The sequence below is a fragment of the Rhopalosiphum padi genome, chromosome 4, assembly GCF_020882245.1.
Source record: "Rhopalosiphum padi isolate XX-2018 chromosome 4, ASM2088224v1, whole genome shotgun sequence".
Classification (NCBI taxonomy): Eukaryota; Metazoa; Arthropoda; class Insecta; order Hemiptera; family Aphididae; genus Rhopalosiphum; species Rhopalosiphum padi.
Window position 1 is genome coordinate 36,352,673 of NC_083600.1, and position 18,710 is coordinate 36,371,382.

General features: G+C 28.0%; 3 protein-coding genes across 6 annotated transcripts in view; 2 read left to right on the top strand and 1 right to left on the bottom strand.

Moving 5' to 3' along the window:
- Positions 1-18,710, top strand: part of LOC132930158 (ras-related protein Rap-1b) — a 164,308-nt gene that overhangs the window by 86,180 nt on the left and 59,418 nt on the right. The window lies entirely within an intron of this gene.
- Positions 1-18,710, bottom strand: part of LOC132929437 (lipase member H-like) — a 41,973-nt gene that overhangs the window by 1,795 nt on the left and 21,468 nt on the right. The window contains exons 5-7 of one of the 2 annotated variants that reach the window (XM_060994778.1): positions 15,790-15,975; positions 4,558-4,714; positions 1,810-1,869 (exon numbers count right to left, since the gene is read on the bottom strand). In XM_060994778.1, the coding sequence (XP_060850761.1) occupies positions 1,810-1,869; positions 4,558-4,714; positions 15,790-15,975 (403 nt within the window). Of the gene's footprint in view, positions 1-1,805; positions 1,870-4,557; positions 4,715-15,789; positions 15,976-18,710 lie in introns of those variants that run through there. The other variant, XM_060994779.1, reaches the window with a different exon arrangement.
- Positions 8,365-11,124, top strand: LOC132930878 (hexokinase-4-like). Its single transcript, XM_060996977.1, has 2 exons — positions 8,365-9,596; positions 10,625-11,124. The coding sequence occupies exons 1-2, from the start codon at positions 8,636-8,638 to the stop codon at positions 11,122-11,124; spliced, it is 1,461 nt and encodes a 486-aa protein (XP_060852960.1). The 5' UTR covers positions 8,365-8,635.

Consider the following 18,710-nt stretch of genomic DNA (forward strand, 5'->3'; position numbering starts at 1 on the left):
TTTTAAGTTTTTGGTCGCAAAACTTCCATAAATCACGAAAACCTAGTCAAGCTTCCAAACTCATTTCTAATTAATTACGATAATACAAATTACCTGACGATATAGTTACGTGTTTTTATTATGTAAAATACTAAAATCCAAGGATATATTGCGTCTACATTTTAGGAAACTATCATTCTGCTCACATTTTTTTTTTTACTAGTCTACAAACTTAATTTGCAATACCTTGGATTTATAAAACGCTAACAACCCGGCTGTTGATGCGTATTTAATATTTATAAATTAAATTAAATTATATAGATCGATATAATTTGTTAACTGTATCTTATTGTATATCTTTCAAAAATTAAAAATTGCCTTTAAAAAATAAATAAACTATTCGTGAAAAATGCCCTGATTCTTTTTCTCCGTGCTAAACGAACTCTTGTTTTGATAATTTTAAATATTCTTCCGAGAATATGAAAATGCTCAGTGCTTTTGATCGACATTTACACATAAACTCGTCCGTAATATATTAATTAAATATTTGATTCGCCATCGCGTACCTCATCATTGCAAATTTATCGACTTTATAACGTGCAACGGCGCAACATGAAAACGAATTCATACAACTATCGTGTTGTTATACCACACTTTTGTTCGTTTACACAACATTACTAGTTGAAATATTTTTTTTCCTGGACGTAATGTATCGGAAACGCATTGAACCGCGCACCGTCGGCGCTGTAGCACGTTGATAAAAGGCCAATCCGACCGCCGGTTCACAGACAGTAGCCGAGGGCTTTATTTATTTATTTATACGTTTGGCGTTTGTTGGATTTTAGTTTTTATTTCCATCCGATGTATTTCGACCTTTATTTTTAAACGTGACGCGCGAATGGTCTATTATCTAGCCGGTCGCCGGGTTTAAATATAAACTATTCTTCTACGATAATAAATATTATATTATTTATATGCAGCAGCCGTGATACATGTCAGCTCATTCAATTAACTATGGTCCTCGATAGCGTGAGTTAGACGTGGAAGGTTATTCCGATACCAACTTCGTAATGTTTATGTGACTCGTATGTATGAGAGAGAGAGATAGAGAGAACACTTGTGCGTGTATTGTTAATTATCAATATTAAACGTTTTGTTTAAACTCTTCCATTTTTTGAGCTAACTACTGTACATTCACTGTCACCCAAAATCTGTTTATACATTATTAGAAATAAAAATTTACGACTATAATATGTAGCTATCAACTAACTTAAACCACATTATTAATAATATTTTTTCTGATTTATCCATAACTAATTCACATTTTTAATTTTAATTTTAACTGATGATTTTGTTTATCTTTTAGCAGCTGGGTATTTTTTACATTCCAGAGTTTCACGTTCATTTTTCTAATAATCAACCTTCACTGCATTTTTATTTTAATGCTTCACAATAATTGAATACCTTAAAAAAATATCGTGCTTTCCACCAAAACAATTTCTTATTACCGCTGATTTACTTTCCTGCATTCAAGCTATCTTCACTTGTTTCTTCAAATAAAATGCCTTTTATGTTCTCTAAGAGTGGTAGACTTTTATATTATTTATATGCAGCCGCTGTGATAAATGTCAAACTAAAGTTTTTAAATTGTACTATTCAACTTATCAGTAATAATAATTGTAATAAATAGAATTTCTACACGCTATAAAAATAAACTATTAGTCATTACTTTCTTTAAAATTATTTTTTTACATGATCAATAGGTACCTGGAATAATGTAATACAATATTGAAAAATATAGTAATAAGATAAATGTTTTGATTTACTTACAAACGTGAGTATATTTTTAAATTCTTTTTGCTTGGCATTATAGAATACAATCCTCTGGTTCTAAAAATTCAATAATATATTATGTTTATTAGAATTATAAACACTCACGTATAATATTTCATTATTTTTATTTATTTATAAAATATGTGTGTACATAGGTATTACATATTTTATGGTATCTGATCATATTATGTAGGTACTTATCCACAACAAAAAATTTATTATTTATTATAAAAAAATTATAATTATAATATTATTATTATACGTGAAACAGAAAACATTTGAATAGGATATGAGGCAATTATGTTCAAGCTCTCTGATGCTATCCCACAAGTTATAAAAAGTTTTATTAATTTCAATTTTATATTTATATTTTATCATATTTTGTATCATAAGGTGTTAGAAAAATATTTATGTAGAGGGATAACCTTTTTTTTCAATATTTATTATATTGAATTTAACACCGTTGGAAACTTGAAAGCTCTTACACAATAAAACTATACACTGAATTAGGTTACACGTATATCCTACAATGCTTAGGTTTCCAACAATACAGCAGGACAATATATTTTTTACATATTTGTATAATTATAATCTAACTAAAAAAGGTTTAAATAGTTCATATTTATAACTGTTATCATTTCTAGAGAAAAAAATTCTTATGAGTATTTTATACAATTTAGATTACGATATCAGAACATACTCTGACAAGACAAAATATAAATATGTATAGTTCAATTTATGAGATAAGAAACTAATGGTATAATAAAAGGCTGTAAGAGTATAAATAAAAGAAAATGAGTTAAAAGAATCAAAATCAGACACCATTATAGATGGAAGTGTATAGTTAACAAGAAAAAATGAAGGAGCAATAAATCACTTAAGAACAGGCAACGCATTGCGGTTATATACCCTTTTCTTCATAATGATACAAAAACTACCGATAAAATGTTTAACCGGTGAAGAAATTTGAACTGCATGTTAAAATATATGTATACTGACAAAAACTGTTGTAAAATCAACTATAACTTAAATGTAAAAACCTAAAAAATAAATGAACATAATAAGCTATTCAACCCAACTGAATCCAATGAATAAACTAATATACCTCGAATGCTCAACTTTATTCCATAAAGCCTCCAAAATTACAAATGTAATAAGGTAACAAATTATAGAAAACATACATATTATAGGTTAGTAAAATGTGTTAAATAATTAATTAATACTCTTTATTATAATATATAAGAATTTTCAACCTTAATAATAGCTGATATATGATGATTTAAAATGAACCTAGACCATGTTTTTTTGAAAACAAAGTTCCGCTAAAAATATATTATATATTAATAATTTAACATTTTATAATATATAAAACCACTTCAATGATTTAACTAAATTTTTTTTTTTAAATTACTTCTTTTTTAACATAATATTATCATTAAAGTATGTATGATAGTAAATTAGTAATAATAAATAAGGGATGCAAATTTAATCATATGTATTATAAAGAACTGTTAACAACGATCTGGAAATTCACCATTTTATTAAGTTAAATTATTTTTATATAGGTATATTACGTTACCTGATTAGTGAATCATAAATAATTTCGTAAATGTAGATTATTTAGATTTAATATCTAGTGTGTAGTTGTAGCATAATCTATTAATATTGTATTATAGAATGTTAATGTTTTATGATTATTGTGTAGTATAGGTACAGACGTACAAAATTCTTAAAAGTAACTAGATATTATAAAAATAGAACAAATTATTATTTAAGTCCTATATAATATATTATTTTTATCTTGCGTTATAGAACTTTATGAAGTGTAACTTTTTCATATTTATAACGAATAAAAACATTGTCACCAATTTGCTGACTTTTCAATTACTAAATCCGAGAGGTTTATATTTTGAAAGCAAGTCATTTTATTATTATTATTTTTTTTCTTTCTTTAATAATTCTTTCATTTATTTTTAAAACTATAATATTTAAGTTTAAGAAAATATCAATTTCAAATGTGTCAATCCTTGCATAAAAAAAAATACATTTTCTTTTATTGTGATGTTTCATTTTGTTTAGATCCATATATTTATTACAGTTTCCAATTAAATACCAAATGGAACAAAATAAAATTTTTAAAAATACTATAAAGGAATATTATACAGTAATATTACGAGTAAAAGTATTTTTCAAATAATAACACCTAAGTATAAAAATACATTTACGTATACCTATGTTAATATTAGAGATTTATCACCAAGATTTAAATTTTAATCACTGAAATTAAAATCATATTGAAAAAAAAAAATGTTTGTTCTTCGCGTATATGTAGAACCATGCGATGAATAATATTTTATCGACCTTATACCTAATGCATTTTTTATATCCTTCTAGCACTGTGTGTAGTATAACACTAAACTTATCATGATCATTATTTTTATTAGGTAAGATTACACTCATTATTGTGATATTTTTAGTACAATTTTACCTAGAGCGTTGGTATTGTAAACAAAATCAGTTAATTAAATAACTGTAAATAATATCATAATAATTGTATACAATATTTTATATTTTTGAATTATTATTTATTATATTCAATAAATATGAGTAATATGTTATATTAGTTAATAACTGGCTACTAGTTTTTAAATAATACTTACTATTATTATAACACTCAGACGTATTTAAAATTTAAAAGTTAAATATTAAAAAACAATTTTTGTAATAAAATGTATTTTTACTCACGAATTTGGTATGTCTATATTCATGTTAATAGTTGGTTCTTTGTCATCAATGATTTTTTTTTCACAATCGCTTAACGTATGACATCGGTATGCTTTAAATTCACTTGAATTTTTCAATGAATCAGCCAAATAGTTTAAAACTATTACATGACCACAAACTGAAAAATTGTATTATTTTAATTTCAATATTTATAATACACACACATATATATATATTTTTATAGTTTCTACATATATATATATATATATATATATATATATCAAAAACTATTCAAAACACTACAGTTGCGTGTGATTTGAGAACGTGTGAATATAAAACGACATTTCACATTGAATTACAAGTTACAGCATCAGTTTAACACAATGCTACAATATTAGGTGAATTTGAATAAAAGACAAGATCAATTTTTTTTTTGTCTTAATAAATATAATTTAATAATATTTAAGCCGTGGACGAATATGATAACAAATTATATCATATGATATTTGTCACATTCATTTTAAATTTATAATCCAGGTCTATGAAATACCTACAGCGCAGTTATATACGTTTAGTACCTACATAATGTAGGTTCTCATAAAAGAACAGACGGTGAGTGAGGCTAGTAGTTATTGATTTATTTATTTTTACGTTCAATATTTTTTCTCTTTACTCAGCACAAACACGCACATATTTATCATCACGGATATGGTATCCATCGCGATTAATAACTGTACACACGGTTCTTATCCGACAATACGGATGTGATGCACCAATGTTATGTACTGTATCTATCCTACAATCATCGCTAATGGTTTATATTGCAATAGATATTGTATTATAATATTTTTCTCGGAATATTGACTATATAAAATCAATTGAATTGCCTACAGTATAGCAATGTATAACGGACAATCTTCTACAAAAATATATGTCCAGTAAAATGTCTTAAACGACCACGCTCCAATATACAGTTTCAAGTTGATAAACCGTCTACGCCAACTATCGTAATAATACGAGAATACGTGTATGTCGTGTATACAGTAATGTAGAAAGCGTTTTCATTATTATTACAATTTTAAACATTTATAAAAATATTGAGTTTAAACGTAGGTATTTTCATTAAATTTGCGATATACGTATACCATCAGTACCTATATCTTATTTTTATTACAAAATTATTGTTCCTATTTATATATTGTTTTCATTTAAATAAATATCAATATAGTATTATTGATGTGTGTTGTTAACAATTAACGTTATAATGTCAAACTATAAAAAAATTAATATTATTCTACGTGAATATCTAACTATCATTTTGAAAATTATATACATTATTTAAAGTTTAAAATTAAAATATTAAAAACTTACAATTGAGTTACTATTATACCTATTAAAAGTGTATATTTTTAACAACCTTTTGTGAATGTGAATAATCAAAATTTGATATTTTGAAAATAAAACTGTAGTTAGTTAATTTTAACTACGGTTAAATAATATAGATGTGTATAATTATAATTTTAACTAAATGTATTATGTTTAAAATTAACTGAAAAAGCTAAGTTTTGACAAAGTAAGTAATTTAATAAGCTAATCATTAGAAAATTAACCAACTATAGTTGAATTAAGATATTTTAAGAAATTAACTTTTTAACTTAGCTTTAACTTTTCAACTAGTCAATATTCACATTTTATAGTATAAAAAAAAATTATAAATTGCTTATAACTTGTAAACTGTACTTGTATAAACGTCAAAATGATTAATTAGTTTATATAAACAACGAGGACTGCAGATATGACAAAAAATAGTGTTTCTCAAATGATCCTCAGCTTTTAATAAACCATCTAATCATTTGAACAAAAAACTTAATACTTACATAATATTATCATTAATTTAAAATAAATTCTTTATATGCAAGTACTCTTAAAAATTGTTTCAATTATTGAATATTAAGTTAACGCTAGTTGTGATAAGTATTCGATCTATGGCTATAATATATTTAAAATCATATTTTCTATCCTTATTACAGTCTCAGTTATATCAATAACCATGTTATATCATATATCATTATTTTTATATTATATCGTCTATGACAAAAATAACTTATTATTTTAACCAAAACATATCCACAAATATACACACACAAATAGTTTAATTGATTGCAATTATTGTTAGGTATCTACATCGATATTTTATGTCCAGTAAATGATAATAACATACCTAATATTATGTTATTACAATATTTTAACAAAAATATACAATCGCGTGTATCTATTATTTCTTTTTTAAGTGATTGGTAAATAAATTGTAATATAACAACCTCTTACAAAGCTTTGGATCCGCTTTTAAGCCTAGATAAGCTGAGAATTTAGTTTTTTTTATATATATACATACAAACAATCGGTAACATAAAAATTGCACTCGAACGTTTGAGGCGCTCTGCTATAAGCTTTAATGATATTACAATTGGCAGTTGGCACGTATATTTGGGTTTAAAATCGACAGCTGCGTAGCTCGTCATCGCAGCCTCCGTCTGTATAATAATTACCATGGTTCAAGAACGAGAAATCACGTTACAAATCTTCGTCACGTATCCATTTTATATGGCTCCAAAGATCATTTCGTTCGTCATAATATAATACGCAAAAACATACACATACAAATTTATAGCTACTAAATAATGTTATTTATCTTATATTTTTACGCTATAGAAAGAAACATTTTTATACGAATGTTTATTAATATTATTATAGTTTATGATTAAAATATCAATGTCGATGAAAAGTCAATATATATATATATATATAAATATATACATGTATATATATTTACAATAAACAACGATGCCGTGTCCCCTACTGTTTGTACGCATAAATTATATGAGATATATACGCAGACACGCAGTGTCTTGTTCATAAATAATTCACGATTCAACCGTAAGAAATATAAATTAATCGATACAGCTTGAAGATTTAATAAAATATTAACATAATAAACACACGATCAGGAAAACGATGAATAAAAATATAATGTAAAAAATTCCAGAGGGACGTCATATCGTGATATTTAAACTAATCTATATCGAGACGACAACTTTACCGATCCATCCGACTCTATTATATGCTCTGAAAACGCTAAATAATTTATTGTATGTCATATTATCAAATATTATAATATTATAATTTTACATTTACTAAGTTAATACAAATAGTGTATTTTAAAACTCATTGAAATAAATTTGATTGAACCACATTACTATTTCGAAAACGTTTTCACAGTTAGCTTTATATAATTTACATCATGTGCAATATGAATTTATGCAACCGATTATATGCAATCATTATAAAATCAAATTAGTAAATCTCACTGTGTGAGTGTGCTAAATTCTCGGATTTTTAACGTATTTTAATAAAGAGTAATAAACAACTATACAAATACAATATACAATTTAAAAACAATTATTTTAATATAAACAATTTACAATCGTAATCGTAGATATAGTAATAACGGATAATAGGTACGTTAATATTTTGATTTCAATAAATTATAACCACGAGTATATAATTATGTACTGGTAACCAACAGACGGACAAATAGATACATCGCTATGCATCGGTGATATAAGGTATTCTAAACTTATGTTTAGAAGTCTAAAATTATTGTTTATGTAGTGCATAAATTATCTCAATAAATTATAAACTAAATTTAATTGAAAACTAGATGACTATCATTTAAATTTTGATCTTAGGCAATTCTTAGTATATTAAAATTCGATTATAGTTTAATAATTAATCTTTTAAAATCGTGTTTTGAATAATTAATTAAATTTATTGAATAGGATGCGTGACCCGCACGTTAGAACACACTGTATATTATATAACGCTTATACATAAACATAATAATAAATTTGGTAATTCGTTAGAAACGACGTCATCGGTGAAAACGTGTGAAATAAACAAAAATAAAACGGCAATAATAATAATAATAAAAATAAACGTTTGTCCTTTTTTACGACGCACAAAAGACATAATAGGTATGTGCTAAAATTTTAATCAATATCCAAAAAAAAAAAGTCGTTCCGACTCTAAACAGCGCAGAATGTTACCGAACGTTACCGCCGCCTCCGCCGTCAGAAATGTTTGCATCACAGCAGCCGGACGAGTGCTCGGTCACATCTGCGGTTTCCGGAGACACGCGAGCAATTATTCGCAGATGTTCCGGAAGCGGTTGAACGCCGAACAGGTAGGCCGGAAGTTCGAAGTGTCTGACGACGAGCTGAAACACGTGACGCGCCGCATGTCAGACACCATGGACTTGGGTTTACGGCGTTCAGGACGGCCCGCAGGCGGATCGGTCTCGATAAAGTGCTGGAACACACGAGTACCGTTCCCAACACCGTCCACGGCCATCGAGCCGGTCGCCCGCCAGTTCCTGAGCGTGGAACTGAGCCACGGCCATCGGTTTAGCACGCAATTGACGACCCTGCTGGGCGCGAACGACGTGTCGATCAAGTCGCGCGAACACCCACTGACGGCCAGTGCCCTGATAACCGGCAGGGTGGCCGATCTGTTCGACTGCGTGGCCGGTGCACTGGCCGAGTTCGCCCAAGAGTTTGGCGTGAGACAGGCCGGGCTGCCTGTTGCGTTCACCTTCGGGTTCCCAGTCGGCAGCACCGGGCCCCTGGGGGGGTCGGCCAACCTGCACCGGTGGACCAAGGAGTTTGACCTCGTGGACGGGGTGAGCCGAGACGTGGCGGCCGAATGGAGGATGGCCGCAGCCCGGGCCGACGTGTCCGTGGCCTCGGTGGCCGTGCTCAACGACGCGTGCGCGGCCATGATGCACAGCGTGGCCGAACAGCCTGACACGCGCGCCGCGGTCGTCGTGGACGACGGCTGCAATTGTTGTTACGTGTCGGAATTCGGCCGCACCGTCATCAACACCGAATGGGGTGCTTTCGGCGAGGACGGAGCCCTCGACCACTTGTTGACCGAATACGACCGTCAGCTCGACGCCCGATCCCGAAATCCCGGCCAGCAAATTTACGAGAAAATGACTTCAGGCAAGTTGCGTTCGCGTGAACTACATTATCGCCATCACGATATTACACAATTAAAATAATTATTATTATTGTTGTTATACTCGTACTATAATATATTATTATTCGTGTAGGATGTAGGTCTACAGATTACTATACAGGATTTGAGATTATATTATTCCGAAAAGAATTTTTGTTTTATTATTCCAGTTTTTAAAATCTAAAAAGCTTTATGAGGAAGTCTCAACCCTTGATGCTTTAAAAATGTGCTAAATAAAAATATACAGTCACTTTTTTTTTTTGAGGGGGAGGGATTTGCATATTTTTACATTGAAAATCATAGTATATGTTTATTTAAAATTTAGACACACCATTTTATATTATTTTAATATGATTCTCTACTTCACAAATACTGAAATTGATTTACAATAGAATATTTAGGTAGTAGATACAAGTCTGAGTATTAACAATAATATTAGTGTTTAATTTTCAATAAAATCTTAAATCCTTTTTAGTCTTAATGCACAAATTGTTCTATTATATTAGTATAATTAATAGTTATTAAAAATGGTTTTAATCGTCAAAAAGTATATAGTAAAAATATTGTAAAATTAAAAAGCTTTAAATATACAAAATAGTGCATTAAAAACTTTTTACATTTTATTCTTAGTCATAGATTTATATTATTATATAGTTAATATATTTTATTTAAATAAACCAAAAATTACAAATGCAATAATAAGTTTATCCTTATACTCGGGAATTTATTCAGTTTAATTTAAATAGGTGAAATAACAATATGATTAGATACAGGTTTGATCCGTGATGTATTCCAAGTTTAAAAATGTTTGTACATACATTTAAACTTTTTTTTCTAAATGTACTCTGTAACGATTTGTTAGATTTCAGTTTTTGTTTCATATTTATAATTAAGTGAACGTTTAAAAAAATCATTTACTCCCTCAATATTATTATAATAATAATAATAATAATAATATTAATAATATGATAGTCGCCGCGGTCGGTCGGCCTTCTCCGGTCCACATTTGCAGGCATGTACATGGCCGAGTTGGTACGCGAGATGGTTCTGGCGATGGCCTCCAACCGGGCGCTGTTCGAGGGCGTCACGACAAAAGCCATGACCACCGAGTACGCGCTTAAAGCCAAACACCTGTGGCTGGTCGAGTCAGACGAACGGTTGTCGTACAGCCGCACCCGGACCGTGCTGACCGACGTGCTGGACGTGACCAACCCGTCCCACATGGACTGCGAGCTCTTCCGGTACGCGTGCGGATGCGTCACCACGCGGTCCGCGAACTTGGTCGCCGCCGGGCTGTCGTCCGTACTGAAGCGGACCGGACTGCCCGTCACGGTGGCCGTGTCCGGGTCCGCGTTCGAGACGCACTCGACGTACGCGCTCGCGGTTGGCCACAAGGCACGGCAGCTGACGCTCCAACAGAAACCGTTCACGTTGCGAACGGTCGAACCGAACGTTAAGAGCGCGTGGATTTTTGCCAGCCTGTTGGCCACGATCGCGGCCAATCCGTCATGAATATACCGGCGCGATAATTAAGTGTATATTATTTTATCGGTCACTTTTTTTTATACGTCTAATTATAGATTTTAACATTACACGTGCCTTCAATATTGGTTACAATATACTTACACGATGGTATGTGCACATTTTGATTTGGTCGGGTCAGTTACGGATAACGTAATATACTTAACCTACCGAACGCTTTTCGGCCCATCATCTGGGCGGCGCGGGACTCGTTTCGCCCAGTTATTCGTTTTAAAACCAAACTGACAATGGTTTTTAAATAACATTTATCGTTATCCGGAGAAAACCGTTAAGAGGAATAACACACAAAATGTATTATACACATTCGCAGTTGTTGCGATCACGTCATATAACTATGCTGTCTTCCAATAACATTTATATACCATTTTATCTCATTACATCAAATTAATGACATCGTATTCGACTACTATATGACTATATTATGAATGAGTTTCCACATTAATTTAACAGTAATACCTATATGAGGTATAATAAGTTAGCAGTCGAGTTTCGAGTTTTGGACGGTTTTAATTTAAAATATTTGCTTAAAGCGATATTTAACGACGACTATATTTATAAAAATTAAACGAGATAAAGACATAGTGGATTTTAGTAAATACACATTTATGATTTATAAATACAATTTCGACTCAAAACATTTAAGCACGGATGAAATTCGTTTATGATGCGTGAAACGTATGTGTTCAGCTATTGCAGCGTTCAGATACTAAATTTAAAACTGGACCTAAAAAGCGTTTAAGAATTTAAAATTATTTTTTTACACGTTTTAGTCTCAAATATAACAAACATTGTTTTTTAAGTTTGAGAATTTTAATTTTATTTATTTTATTTAGAATAAATTAGAATTAATTTATTTGATTTTAAACTTTTACAGAAAAATAATAATAAAAAAAAAAGTGGGCAAGTGAGTACCGCTTTTCTATATAGTTTGTGTAGTTTGTGTGTCAATTGAGTCGCTGTTATTGATATATTAAATTTAAGCTCAGTGGCAATGTAGCATTGTAATATTGTATACGAAAAACGATTTTGAGCGAAAACGGTCTGTATATAACTATATAGCCTATAACACCAAGTATATTTCATGATAACATGTTTTTTTGATGTTGCTATTAAAGTAATTTATTTTACTTATGTCAGTATTACGGTAGATTGATTTAATTTCGGTTAAAAACGTATTTTAATATTATTTATTATATTATTGTTAGGTATAAACTTTTGAGTCAATACAATCTCTCTGTAAAACTGCAGTATTAAATGAGTTCATAATATGAATATGTAATATCTTAAAATATTTTTAATATTTTTAATGTTAAGTCACCATGAATAATATTTTTAAGTTATAAAAAAATTATTAAAATTGTGAGGTATTTTTTGTTTAAATATAATTGTTTTCTATATTTGAATTTAATGTGTGTTTATAAATAATTGTATTTATTTATTTATTGGAGATTTTGGTTTTAGAATTAACTAAGTATTTATGTACAACCTTGTACTAAATAGTAAATAGATAACCATTTTGACTTTGCAAAACAATTTTATCATTTACAAAAAAAAAAAGGAAATTGTCTTATGCCTATAAATAACGTAGGTAATAACGCATCTCGAAATCTGAAAGACCAGTTTTAAAAAAAACATTTCAATATAAGTGCAAATTGACTATACAATTTATTTCAATAAATCTGATTTAAAAATAAATGTAATGAGAGGAATGTGCATTAAAAAAGGGAAAAAACTTCCTTTAGCGTTAACCTAAAATGTGCGTTTATTAAATGACCAATCGGGAATAACATTAAATACATTCACATCGTGTACTTATTTTTGTGACCATATACCCATTATATTATATGTAACATATTTTGTGAATGACAAACCTAATCTAATTACTAAACCTTGTAGAACAAGTTTTAGAATCGACCATCTTTATAGGTAATACAAATAAAGTTATACATTTTTTCATGTATGAACATTCCGTTTCATTAGGAAACCTATAAGTAATAAATGATAATGTTTTCCAGCACCTACATAACAATGAGGCACGAAAAGATTTTCAGAATTGTTGGTGAAATATTTACGATAAATAACAATTAATTCTTAATGATTTTTAATACTTATAAATAAACTTCAAAGTCTTAAACAATATACTTAGTATGCATAGCCTTCTGTTGAGGGATATATAGATGGAACATTTATGTTTATATAGCTTTTGAAATACTTTGAACCTAAAATTTGAACATTCTATACTCCAAACAGTTGATACAAACTAAAAGAATCAAAATACGTAGGAACATTAAAGAAAAACTTTTCGTTTGATACCTTCTCTCGGTTATAACTTTTACCAATAATAATAATAATTATTATTATTATTGTATGTAGTGCATTATATGATAATGAGATATCAACAAAAACGAAACGCATGAAAAATTTTACTTCCTACAAGACTTATTTATGGATTATATGAAAATATTATATTTAAAACATTGTATAGGTACCTAACAATACTTAATATAGTTTTATTAAATAAACTCGCGTCAATAGAAACCATTGGTTATGAAAACCTAATATTATATAATATATAATATATATATATTATTTCGTATCATATAAATACATAACCAGATTAAAGAAGACAATTTATTAGCCGTAACACACTGAGTAGTTAGTGGTTATTGTAATTTATTAATATTTTAAACCACGTAACAATATTATTATTTATTTTTACATTTTTGAAAACTAATCAAATTCTCTTAAAAACTCCACTTGGTGAAATATATCAGTATTCAGTAGGTATAATATATTACTCATAAACATACTATATTATATATTTACCCAAAGGGTGGTATATAAATGAAAAAAAATAACTTGAGTTAGCTATGTAATAACATTAATCACGTTAAGTTATAAGTTAATAAGTAACAAACAATATAATATATGTTCAACTCTGAAAGCTTGAAATTAACATGGAGAAAAATATTAACTTAACTCATATATAAACTAATTAGTAATAAATGAGCTAGTATTATTATTTTTTTTTTAATTATTACCTAGGTACTGGTCTTATTGCACTATTGTTTCAATTTTAATTTAAATAATAACTAAATAAATAATTTTTTTTAAATCAACTTATATTATTCCTCCTTTTTTTACACTGACTGTGGTTTAAGTAACTCTAAGTTTGTATTAAATTACCTATTAAAAACTATAGTTAAAAATATAACTAGTTAAGTTTAAAAATATTTAATTTAATTTTTAACTAATTAATTCATTAATTTTTTCTTCAACTATTGTATATTATAGCGAATAAATATCAAAAAATGAAAAAATACATAGTACCTATCCCATTTTAGAATAAAAACTACAACCAGGACCAAATTGTTTATCGTAATCGCAAGTTTGAACTCCCATCGATCACTGTTGACTTCTACGTTGGCCCATCATCAATTTCCGAATGACCGCGAGGTCAGAGATATAGTAATTGGTGGACGAACTAATGCATTATTTGGAAATGGCCTAATCTTCGGAATTCGTTAGATATTGCAGCGATTAGATTATAAAGACAGAACACGGTGGTTTTGTTCGTCCGTACTATTTTATGGAATGTGACCAAATCGAATCAACCGACTGAATAATAAATACACAGATTAATTCAAAACCTCTTTTGGAAAACCTCCGATTTCAATTAAAATAAATTAAAATCAAAACTAGATAAAACAGCTAATTTTTGCTTATATATAATGGTCGAAAATCTCATTTATTTGTAAAATATGAATTTTATGACATAAGATTGGTTTTTAAAATGTTGTTAAAAACAATAAAATAATTATTATAATAAGTAGCTATAATATTGTAATAACATTAGGTATAGTTAAAACAATTCATTTAAAAAATGATTAATTTGATTGATGAACCAATTTACGGTTTATTTAATTTCAATATCCTTTTACAAGAGCAAAAATTAATGTATGAAATGAAATACAATGTATATAATAATCTATTATAAATATGAGTCGTCTTGCGTTTAATTATCAATCGTTATTTTAAAACAATATTAAATGGCCAATTATAACGTTAATATTATATTTTTACTATATTAATTGTTCAGAATATTTTCATAGCACATTGAATTATAATTAAGTTTCGAAAAACTTAGTCGAGTATCTATATCGTTTGAAGCATACTAATGTTTCAAAGATAGGAGTTATTAAATTATAAAATAACGTTAAGGTAATACACCACTGTTCGAATTTATAATAAGCTTTTAAAATTCACATTTTCACACACACAATACACATATTATGCGTGAAGAAATAATAGGCTTAAACATTTTAAAAGTTCTGATGAGTTAAGTATATTAAAGAGTTTGAAACCATCTCATTTATTTTACTTGGTGAGAGGGGGTATACAAACATCGATAATGTAGAGTAGTCATTACAAATAAATTCCAAGAAAACTATGACGTTTCGCTGTGGTTCAAGAATACCTATAACGTGATTTTATCCTTGAAATCGAAATTAATATTATGAATGTAACGTATTTTTTTGTTTTTTAATTATTATAAATAACCATAACCACGCTCGTTATAACTTCACATAAAGCAATTTTAGATGGAAATCAAATTTAATGCATATTATTCTTTACCTGTATCGGAGTTACACGATGGCTGCATGTGGCCACCGTTGAAGTAAAAATCGACATGACCAACTGGCTCTCTCAATCCTAAGAACATGGTCGACGTATGCAACGCCATAACGAACTGACCACTGCCAACGTCGACTCTTTCGTTTTTCTGACTGTCTTTGAAATTAGGCTGTGCTGGATCAAGAGCTAAAAATCATTAATCACGATAATTATTGAGACCTAATAAATTAATAAACAATTTATATTCCCCTGATAAAATTTTGAATTGTATAAAATATAATAGATACAACTATTACCGGTGATTTATCGTGTTATTTATTTTAAACGTCTAAATTATAATATTATACAATATATGGTATAAAGGTATAAATTATATAATATAGACTTATAACTTATAACGTAATTATAATATTTAAAATTTAGCATACTATAAGTAGTATAATGTCATAATAATATTCGGTAGGTTTTTTTCATAGTTTGATTCCCATCATAACAGTTATACAATTTACGGGTAGACACAATAATTAAAGTCCCAAGTCAATAGCCATACTTATCATTCGTTTAATTTATTCCAATGTACACATTATATTTTACATTGTTATATTAACACCTATAATTTTCTTACAATATGTCAATATAATATGTACTAAAAGGAAAAGAGTAGGTACTTAACAAAACAGAAAAATTATAAGATTTATATAAAACATTATAATAATATTACTAAAATAATTATTCTACACAACTCTTATCAAACAATTTAATTTTAATATTCAATACAAAATATGAAGTAATAGTAGCGTTGATATCCTAATGTATATAGATACTTACAATATATTATGTTCTTTTCATACAAAATTAACGATTAAAATAATATTGCTTAAAAGAATATTGAAATATTATAATAGTTTATTTTTTATTATTATTTTGAAGGTGTTCCACAAATTAGTACTTTACTATTCTTATCGTAAACCCACAATAAAATAGTTTTAAAGCAGCCGTACATTTTCAGTTACAAAATTAATGTTTTCTGTTTAATGTATTATTTCATTGCAATATTTATAACGTCTTTAATTAGTTTACCATTAAAAAATAAACTATAAAATATTTAATATTGTATTTAGTGTTCGGCTCGATTTTATAACTCTTTAATATTATAATTTTGAACATTTTCTCTCTTTTTTCAATCTAGATTGTTAAAATCGTAATTGATGTTTTTTCTCATTTTTTTCAGATTTTATAACGTATAAATATTTAAACATTGTATAAATAAACACTAATTCGCATAAAAAATTAGTCCTTATTCATCGAAATACCAGCAAGTAAGTTTCAAATACTTGTCAACTCATCAGAAAATTAATATAAAACCTATAATTTATATAGTGGCAAGTTATTAATTTTTTATTTTCAAGACTATTTGAATAGTCACAGTTTCAATAGTAAATTTATACAACAATATTATGTCAAGTAGAAACCAGAATTTTAGTTATAAACATTTAAAGTAATTAAGCAGATATCTCAGAATAATTTGTTGATTTACAATAATATGTTTTTTTTTTTTTTTATAGAGAACAATAAAACTGAAATTATAGTCACTATAAGTAATTGTTTCATAATTGTCTTGTTGTTGCAAGATATTTGATCGTCTATATGTGCATTATAGTATATTGTAATTGGTAATATAGTTATACACTTCGGCGGTACTATAATATAAAAAGTGCGACAGTAACAAAACTTCCACGAAAGCTGCTAGGATACTAAATTTGTAAAACACAAAATATATGTTCTTATGTGTAACGAATCCTATAATGGATTACGCAGATAGCTTATTATTATTATTATTTTTTGTACATTTAGCGCTAGATTTTATCTACATATTTGTGTATATGAGTATATACTAGTGACCTCCGTGTCACTCAACCAGCTAATTGAATAATGTTTGTTGTGTGTCTAATATTGAATTCCAAATAATTTACGGAAAATAAATCCGATACGGCTAAGTCCGACAGTAATGTATTTTATACATTGATATCGAGATTTCCTGTAATGGGCGGAAACACAGCCATTATATTATATTGTTATGTATTTAAGAAGAATTAGCTGAAAAAAGTTTATCACTTAATCGGCCTCCGGGCTACATTAAGATGACAACACATAAATAAAAATATAAGTGCACAAGAAAGCGATAAATGTTAAAGAAATACAATAGTAACAATAAAAAAAAAAGTATCTCAGTATTGCTTTGTGTAATTTTGTTGAATGTGGTAATGGTTATTTTTTTCAAACGAATAATTATAATTTATGTAACTACCTAAATAACGAGGGATGTTTTAGTTTTCTTTTTCTGATTTCAACCGATTGTTGTCGGTTGATCTAGATTGGATTGAAGAAAAAGAGTTAATTTCTACCAAAGACAAAATTAAAATCTCCTCCAAAACAGAAAAAAACACTGCGTCGTCTACATATTATAATAAATATGGGTACTTGTAGTACAATATTACGTATATGTAGGTATATAAATATTAGGTTTAAAAATATACTAATCAATAATTAAAACTTACTAAATGTTATATTCAATACAGTTAGATATTTTTGTATATAAATATACATACAAGCCATATTTGTACAAGTCATATATGTAAACATTAAATCTTATAGAAAAATAGAGTCTTCAGGCTCTCTAAACAACTTTAATAAACTGTACAAATTCTGATCGTAAATTTAAAATTAAAAACAATTAATAGTAAAAAAAATGTCCGTCAAACCGTTCTACCATGTCTTGTCTATTTTGTTTTTTTTATCTATTTGTGTATCGAACAAAAAACTACGGACATATTACAACAGACATATTGCAAACACTGGCATGAACCTATTAGAATATGGTCTAAAGAAACCATGCGCATAATTTAAGCTAAATTATTAAT